The sequence below is a fragment of the Trachinotus anak genome, unplaced genomic scaffold (assembly GCF_046630095.1).
Source record: "Trachinotus anak isolate AG129_WGS33_773 ecotype Australia unplaced genomic scaffold, CSIRO_AGI_Tana_v1 ptg000023l, whole genome shotgun sequence".
Taxonomy (NCBI): domain Eukaryota; kingdom Metazoa; phylum Chordata; class Actinopteri; order Carangiformes; family Carangidae; genus Trachinotus; species Trachinotus anak.
This window is the reverse complement of record NW_027273874.1, coordinates 781,079-797,206: the sequence shown is the minus strand read 5'-3', so window position 1 is coordinate 797,206 and position 16,128 is coordinate 781,079. Positions and strand designations below refer to the sequence as shown.

Below are 16,128 nucleotides of genomic sequence, written 5' to 3'. Positions count from 1 at the left end.
ATCATTTTATGTTCATCCTAATAAAGAAAATAGAGAACCAGGTAATAATCAGGGCCACAGCAGCTGATATTTGTTTGTTTATTTCCTCCATATTCATAAAAAATATTCAAGGAAAAAAACAAAACAGAAAAAACAGTAACGAGTAGCAGAGTAGTAGAAATCTGTCCTTTTCTCTTATAAATGATCAATGATGGTTGAATTAGAGACAAACACCAACAGCGTCCTCTGCTGCATTATCTTTGTAACGTCACTTTATGACTCGGAATCGTCATCATAAAGCGACAATATATTTATTATCTTTAAATTGATATTAACAAGACAGATTTTTTTTTTATCCTAAGACGTGATTCAGGAAATTATATGACTCAAAAAAAAAGGCAGTTTTATCATAAAGTAGATTCGACATACAAAATAAAAGTCCCCGGAAGTCCGCTCTCAGATTGTAAACACATGGCTCCTTGTCGTGCCTGAAGCTCAATAATGCCAAAACTCTCCGATGTAAAGTTTCCAGGAGAAGGTAAGACCCTTCCTGAAGGCTTCTGGTCCGCTGTGGACGTGTGGATACAGAAACCTCACGTCGTGAACAAACGTCTCTGCGGGGTTAAGGAGACGGGGAGGAGAGATGCGGACGCGGAGGACCTGCGGCTCCTGCTGCACGATCCCGCCTCTGGGCTCGCTCATGATGTGTTGTCCTTCCTGAGCTGCAAGACTTCACCTGCACACGCACACGAAAAGGACAAACCCTGGTCCTCCACTGTCAGGACGTTTATTCCTAAAGTGAACAGCCGCGGGACAAGCCTGCACAGAGAAGTCGTGCTGAGAGGTAAGAGCTGGACCCGTGAATGAAAACCTCTGCCTCCTCTGTCCCTCTCACAGTGCACTTCTTTCTTTGTTTTCTCTAGACTTCGGCGCACAACAAGTGACCTTTCTGCCTCTGGAGGAGGATGCAGAGGGCCAGGTGTCTCTGAAGAGGAGCAACATTTATCAGATTCAGCTCCGCAGTCAGGACTGTGACGACTGGTGAGTCTGAAATCATCATCTGTCCTTTACTGAGAGGACAGATGATGGAATAGAAAACAAAACATTAAATCAGCTTTGAGTGTTAATTTCACTTAAAATGCTTAAATTAGTTTAAACAACATCAATTGTGAAGCAGACCACAAAAAAAAAGTATTTGAAATAAAGAAATAATAATAATAATAATTTAAAAAATACTGTATATCCCTCTCAAAGTTAGTATTTGTACTAAAGCGCTTCAAGTTTCCAATTAGACCAAAATAAAATATTATTGATTGATAAACCATACCTGTATACCAATTAATGAACTTAATTAATTAAGAGTATCCTATCCCTCACATAAGCTCTGACTAGTAATATCTGACTCCCCTTGACAAATTAGTGCTGCACAGATGCAGATGCAGATAATGAAATCGGACACTATAGAGACAGTAAAATAGTCATCACTATACTGCACCTAAAACCAGCACATTAGTAAAGAAAAAAACCAAACATTTTATCTACAGGTCCTTGGAGCTGCACGTCTTGACTCCAGACGCCTGGTTCTCTGATGGCGTGGCGTACCCGAAGCTGCAATGGCTGTCCTCAGATCTGCTGCCCAAACTGGTGCGCTGGGCCACCGAGTGCAAGGGCAGCGAGTTCAAGAGCACGTTGTCGCTGCTGCCGGTGGAGAAGTACAGCCTCGTGTACCAGCAGCTGAAGGAAAAGTACAAGGCCATGGTAAAGGTGAGGAGCGTGGAGCCCTCTGTGTGTGTGTGTGTGTGTGTGTGTGTGTTACTGTATATAGTGTGTATCCTGGATGTGTTGATGCTTCCGGGTGTTTTATTCTCATCTGCTCTCCAGGTTTGGCCTGAGGTGACGGATCCTGAGAAGTTTGTCTATGAGGATGTTGCCATAGCTACATATCTACTGGTGGGTTCAAACCTGGGTTTCAGTGTTTTAGTGGACTTGAAGTGGGACTTGAAGATTAATATGTGAGATGAAAAATAGTTCCTTTGCAACCCTCGTGGCTCATATGTCCTTTTGAACTGAATGAGCATTGCTAAGTATACAAACGTGTCCATACTTGTTTGTGTAGGTGTCACATGTTGTCAGGTTGTGCAGCCAAAGGTGGGTCAATCAATTTTAGTGTGAAAAATGGTTTTGACCCAGTAAATCAATCCATGTGTCATGTCAGAAGCAGGTGAAAAGGTGTCAGGAGCAGCAGCAGGTGTCACACTGCAGTTGTAAAGTGGGTTTTGCTAAAAAATGATGAAGAGCCCTCGTGATCATACGCTGGTGTTGATGCTCGGTCTCTGTGCTGTGCAGGTGCTGTGGGCTGAGGAGCGGGCAGAGAAAGGTCTCGCCGCCCGACAGTCCTTTGTGGACCTCGGCTGCGGAAACGGCCTCCTGGTCCACATACTGACCAATGAAGGGGTGAGTTAGAGGCTGGATGAAAGTGATATTAATTCACCTTCATCTGAATTAGCCTTTAGCAGTGGAGCTTCCCTCACTGGTGTTGTTGTGATTAAATCTATGACGCAAAGTAGGAGAAAACCTTTCTGAGAGGCCACAGAAAACAACCATCTTCTGACCTTATGACCTTATGAACAGAGCCTTCTGTACATGGACCTACCTTTAAACTCAACTCAGTCAGAAGCAGCACCTCAATGTCACACTGTGATGAATGATGACACTGTGTTTTTCTGACAGTGGATCCAATCACTTTGCTAAAACAACAACAATAAAACACTGAATTGCCAAATGTTTGAATCTGAATCTCATCTTAATCAAATCATTCATAGTTTCAACATCTACTATCTATTAATCACAAAGTTTTAGTAAAGCTTGGTCATTTTTTCTCACAGATACACGGTGCATCATATGTAATACTGTAGGTTAACACAGACTTTAATTCAAATGTCAGATTTGACCAATTTGACAAAATAATACTCAAAACTTGATATGAGTTTCACTGAAAAGAAAACACTCTCTAAAAGGATGCGTTTACCACCAAGTTTCAACTTTTGACTTAACTTAACTTCAGAGGAAAGAGATTAATGAATAACTGCTGAATTTACCTTTGGTTGAATTGACCTCTATGAGATAAAATGAAACACTGGTCCCTCATAGCCGGCAGTCTTTCAATTAGCCAGATCTTCACTAGCGGCTTAATCAATGACATGGGGCCGGTCGGAGGCCAGGTGAGGGGGATTCATGGCTCTGAAAATATAAAATCCACACTACCATGCCGCCTTAATGTCACCAGTCACAAACTAGGGCAGGTGAAATTGAAATTACACACAGCGGCTGATAGTGAGAGTGTGAATGTGGCCGAGGGCGATTAGCCGCTGACCTGACCGTCATGCCATCTTGTGTTGCAGCACCCTGGAAAGGGCATCGACGTTCGGAGGAGGAAGATCTGGGACACGTACGGCCCCCAGACTGTGCTAGAGGTGAGCGAGCAGAGCGTGAAGAGGGCGGATTTTAATTAGTGTTATTATCTTTTCACATGAAAAGGGGAATCCATACAATGTGATGGTGTCTTTTCAGCCGGCACTGCCCCCTCACTGTATCACTGCTTTATGCTTTGATTTAATTGTTTTTTTTGCTTTTAAAAAGATTGAACTATTGATTCTTCTTTTAATATTAGACGGATAGATACTGAGCAACCTCCTTTTGCTGATGAAGACCATGTTATATGATCAAACGCTGCAGAACAGGTGTTTGAGGGACTTTGAGATGGGTTTGCTTTTTCCAAGGTCAAGATGTTTCACACACTGAGGGATACATTTGAGCTGCAGTTATAAAACCTATTAAGTTATGCAGTTATAAATAAAAAAAACAAATCTGAATTTAAAATATTTGCCCTTGATGGTGGCACAGATTGAACTACAGCTGAATCAATTAGTTGTTTATTAATTAGTTGATGACAGAAAATGCATCAGTAATTCTGATAATCAATTAACAGTTTTTAAGTTTTTTAAAGGAAAAATGCCCATAATTTTCAGGTTCCAGCTTTCTTGCCTTTGGTGGGCTTAAATGATAGTAAACTGAATGTCTTTGGGTTTACAGCTGTTGTCTGGACAAAACAAGCATTTTGTAATCATAACCCTGGGCTCTGGGACATTTGCTTTTTCACTAATTCATTCATTAATGGACAAGAATTCAGAAGATTGATGGATAATAAAAATAATTGTCAGTTGCAGCCTAGTTGAAGCCTTTAACTGTTGATTAGTTGCAAAAAGTAGTTTTGCAGAAAAAGCACAATGTTGAAACAAACACTGTCAGCTTTTAAAAAAAAAAAAACAGTGATAAAACAGTGATGTTTTTACATTGAGATTGAGATTACACAGAACAGATTTAAGAGAGTCTTGTTTTAATCATTGCCACAAAGACGATGCTGTTACTAATGTCATATTCAGACAGATTAAACACACATTGCAGGGAAACCTCCCCCCAAAAACACTTCACTTTCCTCTCTGCCGCGTTGCCTCAGCTGCTCATTTGACAAAGAGCTGCTGACTGCTTCCATTTCCGGTCATCCATTATTGACTGATTTTAGCAGAGCGGACGTGGCTGACCAACCTTTCTGGGAAGATTGGTGAAGTACTTAGTTTTTAACCTGCATTTGGAAGCTTTCTACTCTTAATGGAGGTATTTGTTGAAATGAGCCAAATCTGAAACGTTTTATACAAATCCTTAGCTGAATCTTCACAACCAACCAGCCCCAAGACACAATAAGTTCTCATGAATATCACATTGACAGGTGTGTGGTATATTAAAAGTTTGAGAAGAAATGAAGTTTTCCTTTTAGACAATTTCCTTTAAATGATTCAGAATCAAATCATGCCAGTGTGCATCTTCACTGCTCTAAGGCGCTCTCGTGCTCTTTCGGTCTTTTGCTATTTCAGGAAAAGGCAATTATTCCCAGTGAGAGCTTCTTATTCCCGGGTGCGGACTGGCTGATTGGGAACCACTCGGATGAGCTCACACCGTGGATCCCCGTTATAGCAGCCAGGCAAGTCATCAGCAGACACAATCTCACTCAGCAGCTCAAGTGCCAGCTGATCTCTCCAGTTTGGAATAACATTATGGGCAGAGGGAGGATGTGTGAATATGTGTGTGTGTGTGTGTGTGTTTTGTCCTGTCAGTTCACAAGTGTGTTTATTAAGACAACCACCTGGTGGCGATGTTGAGCCTCAGTCTGAGAAACCTGCTTTTCCCCCAGTGTGACCGCTGATGATAATCTCTTGCAGTGGATTGTTGCTTCCTGTCTGTTGAACAGTTTCAGATCCATGAAAACAGTTGGGAAAATACTTAAATGAACATAAGCAGCACTCAGTACATTGATAATCATCGTTGTCTTTGGCGCTGAGGAAGAATGTCCTCATATTGCAGGTCGTCTTACTCCTGCCGCTACTTCGTTCTCCCCTGCTGTTTCTTTGACTTCTGTGGAAAATACCAGAGACGCCAGTGTAAGAAGTCTCAGTATAAAGAATACATCGACTTCATCACTGAGGTCAGCCAAGTCAGTGGCTTCAACACTGAAGAGGACTGCCTGAGAATACCATCTACCAAACGGGTAGGCTTACAGGGTCAGACCTGACCTACATGGCTTTTGTGTCTGACTTCTTTTATTTTGAATAAGATTTATCATAATGTGTGATTTATGTCTTTTATAGTTTTTTTCTATTAGAGTCTTTTAATCTATTCTACATCACAAGTTACCAAACACTTTCGTAGCAGCAGAGCCCAAGATATCCTGACATTTAGTTTGTAGTGTGGGTCACACTGCAAAATCTCTGGATCCTACAGTTCCCATAATGCAGCTTGGTAGCATATTTTATTATACCCTTCTGCTAATATGCCCACATCATTCAAACTCCACATCCCCCAGTGTACTAGGGCTGCAACCAAGGATTATTTTTGTAATTGATTTTTTTTGTGATTCATCAAATAATTGTTTAATCCATGAAATCTAGAAAATAATGAAACTAGAATTACTGCTTTGTGGTTGTATGCCTCCACCACTCAGACTTGTTTCAGGTTACATTCCTACATCCCTGTGTATCCAGAGTTCCCAAATATTGCGTTCACAAGGCCAAAACTGTGTTGAGGTCATGTGACCTTGACCTTTGACTATAAAAATCTAATAAGTTCATCCTTGAGTCCAAGTTTGTGTCAAATTTGAAGAAATTCCCTCAAGGGATTAATGAGATCCATGTTCATGAGAAAACATAATGTCTCCTGGCTGTGTTACTTTTTTATCAAGGTATTAAATTGCTCTGGTTCATTTCACTGTATCTCATTGTACACAGTAAGAATTGACTCACGCCTAATTGTGTTTCTAATGCACACAAAGCACTTCCTGCCTTAAGTGCAAATCAGTGACAACAAGCAGGAGACGACTCTGCAGGAATCAATGTCAATCAGTCAGAGCACAGCTACAAACCAACCAATCAGAATAAAGCCACAAATCAAGCAATCAAGGGCGGCTACAACTCTCCCAATCAGAATAGAGCTACAAATTGACCAATCATCCAATCAGAATGTGTATAGAGCTACTTATAAACCAAAAAAACCAATACGGCTACAAATCAACAAATCAGAATACAGCTCTATTTGCAACACGGACTCTTTCGCATAACTTCGAAGACTGAAGCTGGAACTGAGATCACCTTGATGACAGTTTCACTTTGGAAAGAAGACATTATACCATTTTCACAGGATGAGTAGGTCTTCACCTGACGAATAAACTGAACTTCAGTAGTGTCTAATCTGTTGATATATATACTGCTGGTTCATACTCTTGCTAGTGGGTGGTACAAAGTGAAATAATATCCTGGTTTCTTGATTGACTAATACCTAGGTGCCTCATACCTATGAAGTCATAGTTTTGGTTCTTTAACTTTTGTTTCATGTCATCTCTCTTTATCTATGATTATTCTTGTCTTTTACCACTGGTACTTTCCAGCAAAGCAGAGAGGCCAAGAATAGATTTTTCTAACAAGAAAGGACAGGTCTTTCAAGGGAGTCATTAGATCTCTCTGCAAAATTATCATAAAACGTCTTCCTGCTCTTGAAACAGGCACAGCTGTGCAGCTGCGTTTTTCTCCACCTGAGCCTCATTTAGTATAAACAGAAGGAAATAAATCAAGACTCTATTGTTCCCAAAGGGACATTTGTTTCATAGCTGGTAGGCATTAATAGCTATGAAACCCATTAACAAGCAAGTATTTACTGTGGTTTTAACGAAGAGGGATCAGTCATTATTAGTTTACACATAAATGCAAAAGCTGCTGGAAGAGATTCATATTTTTTTGTTTCACACCTGGAAACAGTATTGGAAGATAAACAGAGAAGTATTTAGATGTTCTCTGGAAAGTTTAAATGTTTTAATGAGTGAGGATGATTGAAAAAAATAATTAAATTACCCTCCCTAAAAATCAGCAGATAAATCCAAAATTATTATCGTGTTATTGTTGTATTATGACGCCATCATTCTTTTGTTCTGTTACTTATTGAATATAAGTGAGTCACTAATTTCTACTGAGTTTCTGGTTTTACAGTTCCAGGCGTCAGCACCCATGGGTGTCATCCTGACAATCAGCTTTTCTTCCTGCAGGTGTGTTTGGTAGGAAAGTCGAGAAACTACCAACTACCTGATGAGGCTGAGGCAGAGCGACGAAGAGCTCATTACATCCAGAGTCGACAGACCACACCTGGAGTCACGGTTCAATGGTCAGACTACAAAGATGATGGGCACCGTTGCCATGGGAACGCAGACAGTGACGGACCCCACGGAAGCAGCTGGGGAGCCGGGTTCCAGCCCCGAGACAGGGTTGAAATGGTTCGAAACTGCGCCGCTCTCCCCCGGGACTTTGTTGATGGTGTTGTCCTGCAAGTTGCTAAAGCTCTTCTGGGAATGACTGTGGATGACAGCAGGGGGTCCTCCGGTGACTGGAACCGAGGAGGTAAACCACAACACAACGACAGCCACAAAAACATCAGAGGTAAACAAACAAATCACAAGTCTCCCAGGACATGAGCTGCTACTGAAGTGATGAACGGGTTCAGATTAAAGTCAGAGTGGGGCACATTATTTGTACAGTGTGCTGATCAAGTGTTATAATTGCACACATAGGGGGTTTCTGAATTCATTACTTGGTAATATTTGTTGCAGTGCTGCCACGCTGCCCCACAAATACAGAGATCTAACGAGGTAGAAAAAAGGGTAAAAGGTTTTCAAGATGGCTGACGAAACTGCTTAACAGCTATAAAGGTTGTAATGCCTTCATTTTATGCCTTTTAAGATTGTTTTCCCCCACAATTATTACCAATTGCCTCTTTTCACTATGTGGGATAACTAACTCAATTACCAGGATGTCATATAAAAATGAATAAATATTCTATACGAGTAGGGAAAAATCAATAAGTAAATTTTGTTTAAGCCAAGGCATCTCACCAGCTAGCCTGATGTAGCTCTTTGCTTAATTTTTAGCTCCTTTTTTTGTAGCAACTGCAAATTTAAAAAGCTGTACATGTGTTTCTGTGGCATAAAAATTATAATTATATAGAACATAGAATATATATAGAACAGATAACAAAAAGTCAAATTCGGGTTGTAAAGGAATTGTTTGACATTTTGGTAAATAGGTTTATTTGCTTTCAGGCTGAGAAGATTAATACCACTTTCATATGTGTTGAAGATGAAGCTAGCTATAGCTTATCTTAGCAAAAAAACTAGAAACAGGGGGAAACAGCTAGCTATGCTTAGCTAGGCTAACCAGCTGCAGGTTATAGCCTTGTGTTAGATAAGTGAGTGGTGTTGATCGTCTGTCTGTCTGCAAGTGAATAAGCATCTTTTCCAAAAAGTCAAACTGTTCCTTTAACTCAGTTTTGACCAAATATTTAGTGATTGTGTTTTGCCTCTGCAGGGCAGCAGAGATGTAACACACATGAATCACTTCTCACATTTCCCATCAGTATCTTAAAATATATTTCTAGCTGCTTCATCACATGTTGGCAACTTCTGAAGCCTGAGCCTCTTGTCTGATCCCCCCTCCATGATCCTATCTAACCCCCCCCCCCCACCCCACCCCACCCCCACCTCTCTTGGCACCCCTCTCTGTATCAGTCGGCGGGGCCTTCGGGACCCAGAGTGACGCCACTTTGAACTCTGTATCTCACCCTCAGTCAGCCACTTTCTGCAAAACATGGCACAGAGAGTGCCACACGCTGCATCACACACATATACGCACTGTTTCACTCACCCACCACCGACGCATCACCTTTGTCAACGCCTGTGCACCCCCACCGCCACACAGACACACACCATATGAATGAGGTAAGGAGATGAGGACCACTGTGATTAAAACAGAAAATTCTCTGTCAGGATGTCAGTGCTGAAATTAGAGATAGAAAATATGAGGCAGAGTGAATAAAGGGAGAGTGTAACTCTGTATAGAGATGACTGGATGAATAATGTACCACTATCTATGATTTATGCATGAGTATGCATTTGTATTGAGGTATTCCTACCAGTTATCTGCTGTGTAAGAACAAAGGGTAAATTCAGGATGAGCCAGCCTATATTGAGTAGATCCAGGAGGCCTCAGAGTCATAGAAAGGCCTTTGAGATTTTCTTTCCATTTTTAGTGCATCTTCAGAGAGTGTCATCATTATTGATATTATAATCTTTTAGTTTTTGATATTAAAATGGTACTCAAGGAGAATTTTGGTGATATAGCTCCAACATCAGTTGCTCCTGAGTAACAGCAGATCTCTAAAACACACACATTGCTCATAAACTAACAGGAACAAACAGGTTAAATGTGTAAAAAAAAAAAAAAGGAACTACTTGTCACCTTAATGAGCCTGTGGATTTGATGCGTTAATAAAACTCGCAGTAACGATGGCTTCATCTGAAGAAAGATGGACTTTTTTTGGACGTATATGTAAAATACTTTTGTCTACAGCTGAGTTTCAGGAACTATTGAAAGGACTCGCATATTAGATGTTGGCATTGAAAGCTTTGCCAGATTTTTAGGCTTGTTTACTCCTTCATTAGACATTTTCTGACTTCTCTATAGATTATATTATACGGACAGTTTTTATGTCACACCCATGCATTGAGCAGTTTGGCATGACTTATAAAATGAAGAAAAATGTTAAAACCTACTTATATTTCCCAAATGAAGGTATCACAGAAAGTATTGTTTTGCCCTGCTGCTGTTACATCGTGCTCTGAAGTTAAAATGCTGTATAGCTCACTGGTTTTCTGAGCAGTTAATGTGTGAATGTGTGAATCTGGCGACTGTAGCTATGAGTCAGGTTACTAATTCATGCATGCTCTACTGCTGACTGGGCTTGTGTAGTTATGCAATCGTGCTGAGAGCTGTACATCTAACACGCATGACATCCCGCAACACTAAACCTCAAATCGGTAGAATGTCATAGAGGTACAGTAAGTCTAAAATTCACAGAGTACTCTTTGAGTTGTGCACTCATTGTTGTGCAGCATAGAAGAGGGAGTGGGTGAACGTGGGTGCAGGGTGTTATTTAAGGTTGGGCACCTCCCATTGCACTTAAGGCCTACAGTCCTCCAGAAGGTCCAGCAGTAGGTTGTGCTTCCCATAATAATAATAATTATAATGATAATAAGAATAATTATCATTATCATCGTCATCATCCTGCACTGATTTCACTTCAAGAAGTAAGATTCTTTTGACATATTAGGCTGCAATTAGAGCTTTTCGTTATCAATTAATTGTTTAGTGTAAAAAGTGAAAATAGTGAAAAATGCCCTTCACAAAATCTTAAAGTCCAAGTTGATGTATTCAACTTGCATTGCCCAACCAGCAATCCATAACCCAAATATATTAGCTCTGTTGTCATGAGAGAGTATGCAAACAGCAAATAATAACGTTTGAGGAGCTTGAACAAGTGGAATATTTGCTCTTATTAATTGTTATTGTTGTTATTATTATTATTAATGGAACAGTGAACTGATTCTCAACCTTTTTGGCTTGTGACCCTCTGGAGCTAAACACACAACTCACAAGTTACAACCAAACCAACCCAAGTGATGTTCCCCTCCCACATTCTTTTCATTTCATTAGAAAAAAAAACACAATTTAGTGTTGCAGAAATATGTTTTTCTTCTTCTTTTCCCCTTGGGAATTCTCCCCCATTCTCATGGACACAATATCTCGATGGGACTTGAAACTCACAAACATTTTACTTGGTCTCAAAAATGAACTAATTAGATTTTAGTGGTCAAAGGTCAAGGTAGTGGCGACCTAGAAAAAAACATGGTTTTGGCCTTGTGAATGCAATATCTCTGCAACGCCTTGATGGGACTTTGGGAATTTGACACCAACATTCACTTGCACTACACAAGTGAATGCACAGAGCAACCATGACAACATTACGTGCAAATTGTTAATATTTTATTTGACTCCACATAAACAGGGATGTAATCTGAAACTAGTCTAAGTGGCGGAGGCATACAGCCGTGAGGAGGTAATTCTAGTCTATTCTATTTTTGAGCATTTCCAAATTTGAAAAGACAGTAAAATGGAGACATGAGTGATCCTATGTTACAGCTGTGCTCTTGGTAGCTAGGAAATGATCCTTTCAAATGTTTTATTCATCACTCAGCAATTTCAGAGGTAATTTTTTCCACTCAGCCTGATTCTGAATTGGCTTAAGCAGCAAAAATGATCCTCCACAACAAGCAATCAGTCGCTGGCCATCTTTTGCATGGGGACATTCAGCCTTAAACAAGTCCAACTCTGCATCAAGCTGAACCATTAATAATCGTCTACTCCTGGTCTTAGTCCAAACAGAGTCTACTCTGTCAATACTGTCCTTCTCCCATTAATCCCCATTAACTGTGTAGGCAGTAAAGGGCAGCTTTAAACGGTGTATTGATATTATATTAAGGCCTGGAGCTCCCTGGCGTCTGGGCTGTTGGACGGCAGTCTGCCCAGTTTCACACCCTGCAGCACAGGACTGTGTTTGGCTGTGTGAGTGTCTGTGAATGTGGGAGGGTGTCGCATATTTTAGGGATTAACTCAGCAATTTGACCAGCTAAATTTGCATGTATCCGGGTGGACAATATGTTTTTTGATGAATTTCTGTGGCAGAAAAACTGAAAACCATCACACTGTAGCTCAGTTGTAATTCAGTTTGAGTAAACTAAAACCTAAACAGAAGATTTATTCCTTTGACCAACTGATCTTAGAGCAGAGGCTCAGACAATATATGAAATTCCCTCACATCCACTGATCTCTAAGCCCACTGGGATTGCCTGAAGTGCCATCAGAGATTTGATGCAAAAGTATGATGAAGATCGCATTAAGATGTCTGCGGATTTGGGTCAAATGTTGCTATGAAACAGTACAAAGGAGCATTAGAAATCCTGTGGCGTGTCCCTCCCCAATATGTCAGAGAAAAGAAGAGTAAGATTGTCATTTGTACAAACCAAAGGTCAGCGCTGATTGAATTCTCTTATGGGGGAAAAAGGGCAGAGCCAGAAATACAGAAAAACTCATGAAACGGAGCCCAAAAGGCAGGGTGCAGGGAACACAAAGGGGGACGTCATTTATCTGCTTACAATTCGCTAAACTCAGAGCTTAGGATTTTCTGTATTTCAATAACCCCCTTTCTCCGTTTTTGCTCTTTGGTATCTAAAATTACTGTCCCAGTGGGGGAGTGACAACAATGACTCATGCTCTCAAACGGCCGGTGGGAGATGCAGCGGTGAAATGCACGCTGGTCGCTCTGACAGCTTGTTGGAGCAGCTTTAATTGAGCACACTTCACAGCCCTGACTAACACTGAAAGACAGTGACAGAGGTGTTTCTTTTCTTCACTTGTTCCCTGCAAAATGTTCTGTATATAGCGCCGATCACCCTTTCACTCCTGGAACATTTTCGCTGAGACGACATCACACAGCTCTGCCTCGCTCAAAACAACTGGTGACATCGACTCGAGCCAATCGGCTGTATCGGATGCTTCTTTTTTTAGTGTGTAATGATGGATAAAAATGATTTCTGTGCATGCCTGAAGCAGTGTGGTAATATATTGATGAATGCAAAGTCGACAGACCTCCTTCTGCTCTTTCGTCATGCTTACCTTTCATCCTTTCCTTCCCCTCCTCCCTCCTCTTCAGGCAGCCTCTCTGTGAGCGAGGTCGCCGGCCTGTTGGAGCAGGAAACCCTGCAGCTCCTGAAGAAGGAGTGTGGAGGACTCCAGACGCTGCTCAAGAACAACCATCAAGTCTTCAGAGGTAGCCTGACTGCATGCTTTTCTACATCTTCACCTCTAGTTCACATGAAACTGGGAAAAATGTATATTTTTTCAAAAGTAAAGTAGTTAAATTGAACTATTCACTGAAAATGCAGAATAATAGAAAAACTACCCACATCTGACAGTCCTCATCTGCTGACGGAGCTTGCTCAGTTGTCATGGGAACTACTATTTCCAAGGTCAAGAATGACCTTCTTAGGACATCTAGTTTATTGAAGACATTTTCCCTTATTTGTTTCCACTACATACAAAAGAACAGATGAGAAACAAAGACTTGGATGATCAAAAAAAAGAAACGCTCTGTACCAAAAAAAATGACTTTAATACTCAGCGATATTCAATTTGGTGACCTTTTGCCAACTTAAATTTCTCATTTCATAAGGGAATTTTTTTATTTTTTTATTCCTTTGATTAAACCAAGTGATGCTGAAAGTGAGAGGAGTCGTTGGTCCTTTCTTATATACTTTAATTTTTTAACCACTCAACGTTAAAATCTCAAAATTTAGTTTTAAAGATATCCTCAGTGTCTCTCAACATAAAAACACAGGGATCTCCTCAATGACTGAACAACACTTGACCTGACCTGTCCAACAGTGATGTCACGGTGTCCTTCAGTGCACCTGTACATCACTGCAGCAAGGTGAGAAATTGAACCAGTGGAGATCAAGATTTTCACGCGGTGTTAAGCTGTTCTTTTTTATGTGTTTGTACATTGACTTGTACCTTTTTAAACTTTTTTTTTAAAACCAAAGACAAGGATATTGGGGTGCCCTGGTGACTCGGGAGTTTGGGGCGCTGACTGTTGTCTTGCTGGGGTCCGACCTTTGTCGTTCCCTCAGTCTCCCTCGTCTAAATCTCCCCTCACTTCCTGTCATCTGTCTTCTAATAATAAAGACATACAAAGTCTCCACCCCCCCATAAAAGGAAGATATGCACTAACACATCTTTTGTACTGATGATTCAACCAGGAGAGTTTCAAGCCTTTGAGCGTGCTCCAACTGCCAGTCAGCTGTTGTTGTTATTATGCAAAAAATAAGCAGGTTGTTTACTTATGGAACTGCATACCTGAAATAACTCCTCCGCTTCACTACTCCACAGGAACAGATTTATTTTTAAGTTTTGGAAGGAGCACTTTATTCTGAAGAGGTCTTGAAACTTCTTGTCGCTCCCTCTCTTTCAGTGGAAGGAGGGAGGGTGTATATAAGAGACTGGCGGGACAGGAAGTCCTCAAGGGCGGATACCAAAAGGAAGCCTGTTGCTCCTGGCGCTCTGAAAACTCGTCCCTGCTGGTTTCACGACCACCATCCTCAGGGCTGCCCCCTGCAGGCTGAACACTGTGCCTTCGCCCACGGGCCTGATGACCTCCGACCTTCAACCAGACCTCTGAAGAAGATAAAAAATGATGCTTTTTGATTGGATCATTCCTCCTGAACCTTAATTTCTTTATTTATTACTCATTTGTTTTTAAAATTGCTCCCAACAATAAATGAGCCCCTGAGTTAAATATCGGTGAGTAACTGGATTTCTAATTAACAGGAAGTGCTCTGTCCACCAATAGATAACCCTGCTGTGGAAACTCCCCATGCCCACTCCTGCAGCCACACAGAGAAAGAAGTTTTGGTCCGAGCAGTTTGAGTTTTATTGATGCGATGTTACATCATTTCTGGGAATTGAGGTTTTGAAATTTCACAGCGTCCTCTTTCTCTTCTGTGTGAGACTTTGCCAAAATGTGATGCTTCCTGGTGCAGCTTAAGGTCTCACTGCGGAGCTCGCTGCCACCCCTGGGTTATCTGCTGGAATTTAATTTCAAAGGATTCTTCTGCCGTAATATTTACTTATTTAAGACGTCGACTTTTTAAAAGTTCAGATACTGTATTTCAAATGGATTTCAAACAATATCTTTGTATTTATTTTGAAAGATTGTGAAATCAATTATGGATTTTCTTTTTTACCCTTTTCCTGAGTTTGCTGAGTATTTTTCAACTTTCTCTTCAACTGCATCAATACTTAAAAAGCTTTTGTATATTTATAGTATTTACCTCTGCACTTTACTTAGACATTTAATACATCTCAGTCAGGTACTTTGAGGTTCACAGACAGGGCGGTGGATAAAGACTGGACAGCGTTTGAACAAAATAAATGTTAGCGGTATGAATTATTTGTTGGCAGGAGCTGAGGGGTGAGCTGCATGCCGTCCCCTCTGGATGGGTGCTCACTGTTGTGCCTCTCCAACGCTGTTTGCCATCACCCTGTGGCTCAAATGTCAAAGACAGTAAGGGCCACCCAGGGACTGCAGCGGGGAGAAGAGAGGCGCGTCCTCGAGGGTTTGTTTGTTTATGTGACAGACAATAATCAGACTATTGATGCATCGTAGCATGAAGACAGACAGTTTAAATCCATTGAACATTGCAGTCGCATACAGACCCAAAAATGTCACGTGCCAAAGGAGATTTGGAATAATGTTTGTCTGACCTATCCTGCAGGTTGCTTAACAATGTGATGCGTGCAGTTTTATGACATTAAATGATGGCATTTCTTTTTCTGACATTAAATGATGGCAATTCTTTTTTCTGACATTTAAGCCATAATGTGCAAATTACAAAATAAGGACTGCGGCTTGAAGGGTCGGCTCACCCAAATTCTGACAAAATATTCTCTCAGCTATTATGGAAGGCTATTTCTGCCAGGAAAAGGAAAAAAAAAACATGAAACATTAGGAATTCAAAATAACAAAAAGTGAAGTATGAAATACTATGTAAAAATTTCACTACTCATTTTTTTACCTATTACATTAAACACAATTTTAATTTGAAAA

General features: G+C 40.8%; 2 protein-coding genes across 5 annotated transcripts in view; one reads left to right on the top strand and one right to left on the bottom strand.

Moving 5' to 3' along the window:
- Window positions 1–548, bottom strand: part of tnk1 (tyrosine kinase, non-receptor, 1) — a 12,890-nt gene extending 12,342 nt beyond the window's left edge. For all 3 annotated transcript variants that reach the window (XM_071458919.1, XM_071458918.1, XM_071458917.1), the window contains exon 1: window positions 409–548. The gene's annotated coding sequence lies outside the window, so the exon portion shown is untranslated. The remainder of the gene's footprint in view (window positions 1–408) is intronic.
- Window positions 481–16,128, top strand: trmt44 (tRNA methyltransferase 44 homolog). Of its 2 annotated transcripts, none has more exons than XM_071458923.1 (11): window positions 481–823; window positions 903–1,020; window positions 1,524–1,743; window positions 1,861–1,929; window positions 2,326–2,433; window positions 3,381–3,452; window positions 4,911–5,017; window positions 5,398–5,581; window positions 7,625–7,973; window positions 13,177–13,293; window positions 14,494–16,128. In XM_071458923.1, the coding sequence occupies exons 1-11, from the start codon at window positions 481–483 to the stop codon at window positions 14,724–14,726; spliced, it is 1,920 nt and encodes a 639-aa protein (XP_071315024.1). In that variant the 3' UTR covers window positions 14,727–16,128. The 2 variants fall into 2 exon arrangements, with proteins under 2 accessions (XP_071315024.1, XP_071315023.1); XM_071458922.1 differs by having other exon boundaries at window positions 7,625–8,012.

Excerpts from the sequence above, each read along its gene's own strand:
- trmt44 (XM_071458922.1), top strand. The coding sequence starts at position 481 with ATGCCAAAACTCTCCGATGTAAAGTTTCCAGGAGAAGGTAAGACCCTT. Across the intron at positions 1,021-1,523 it reads AGTCAGGACTGTGACGACTG|GTCCTTGGAGCTGCACGTCT; the intron begins GTGAGTCTGAAA and ends TTTTATCTACAG. Across the intron at positions 5,018-5,397 it reads ATCCCCGTTATAGCAGCCAG|GTCGTCTTACTCCTGCCGCT; the intron begins GCAAGTCATCAG and ends CTCATATTGCAG.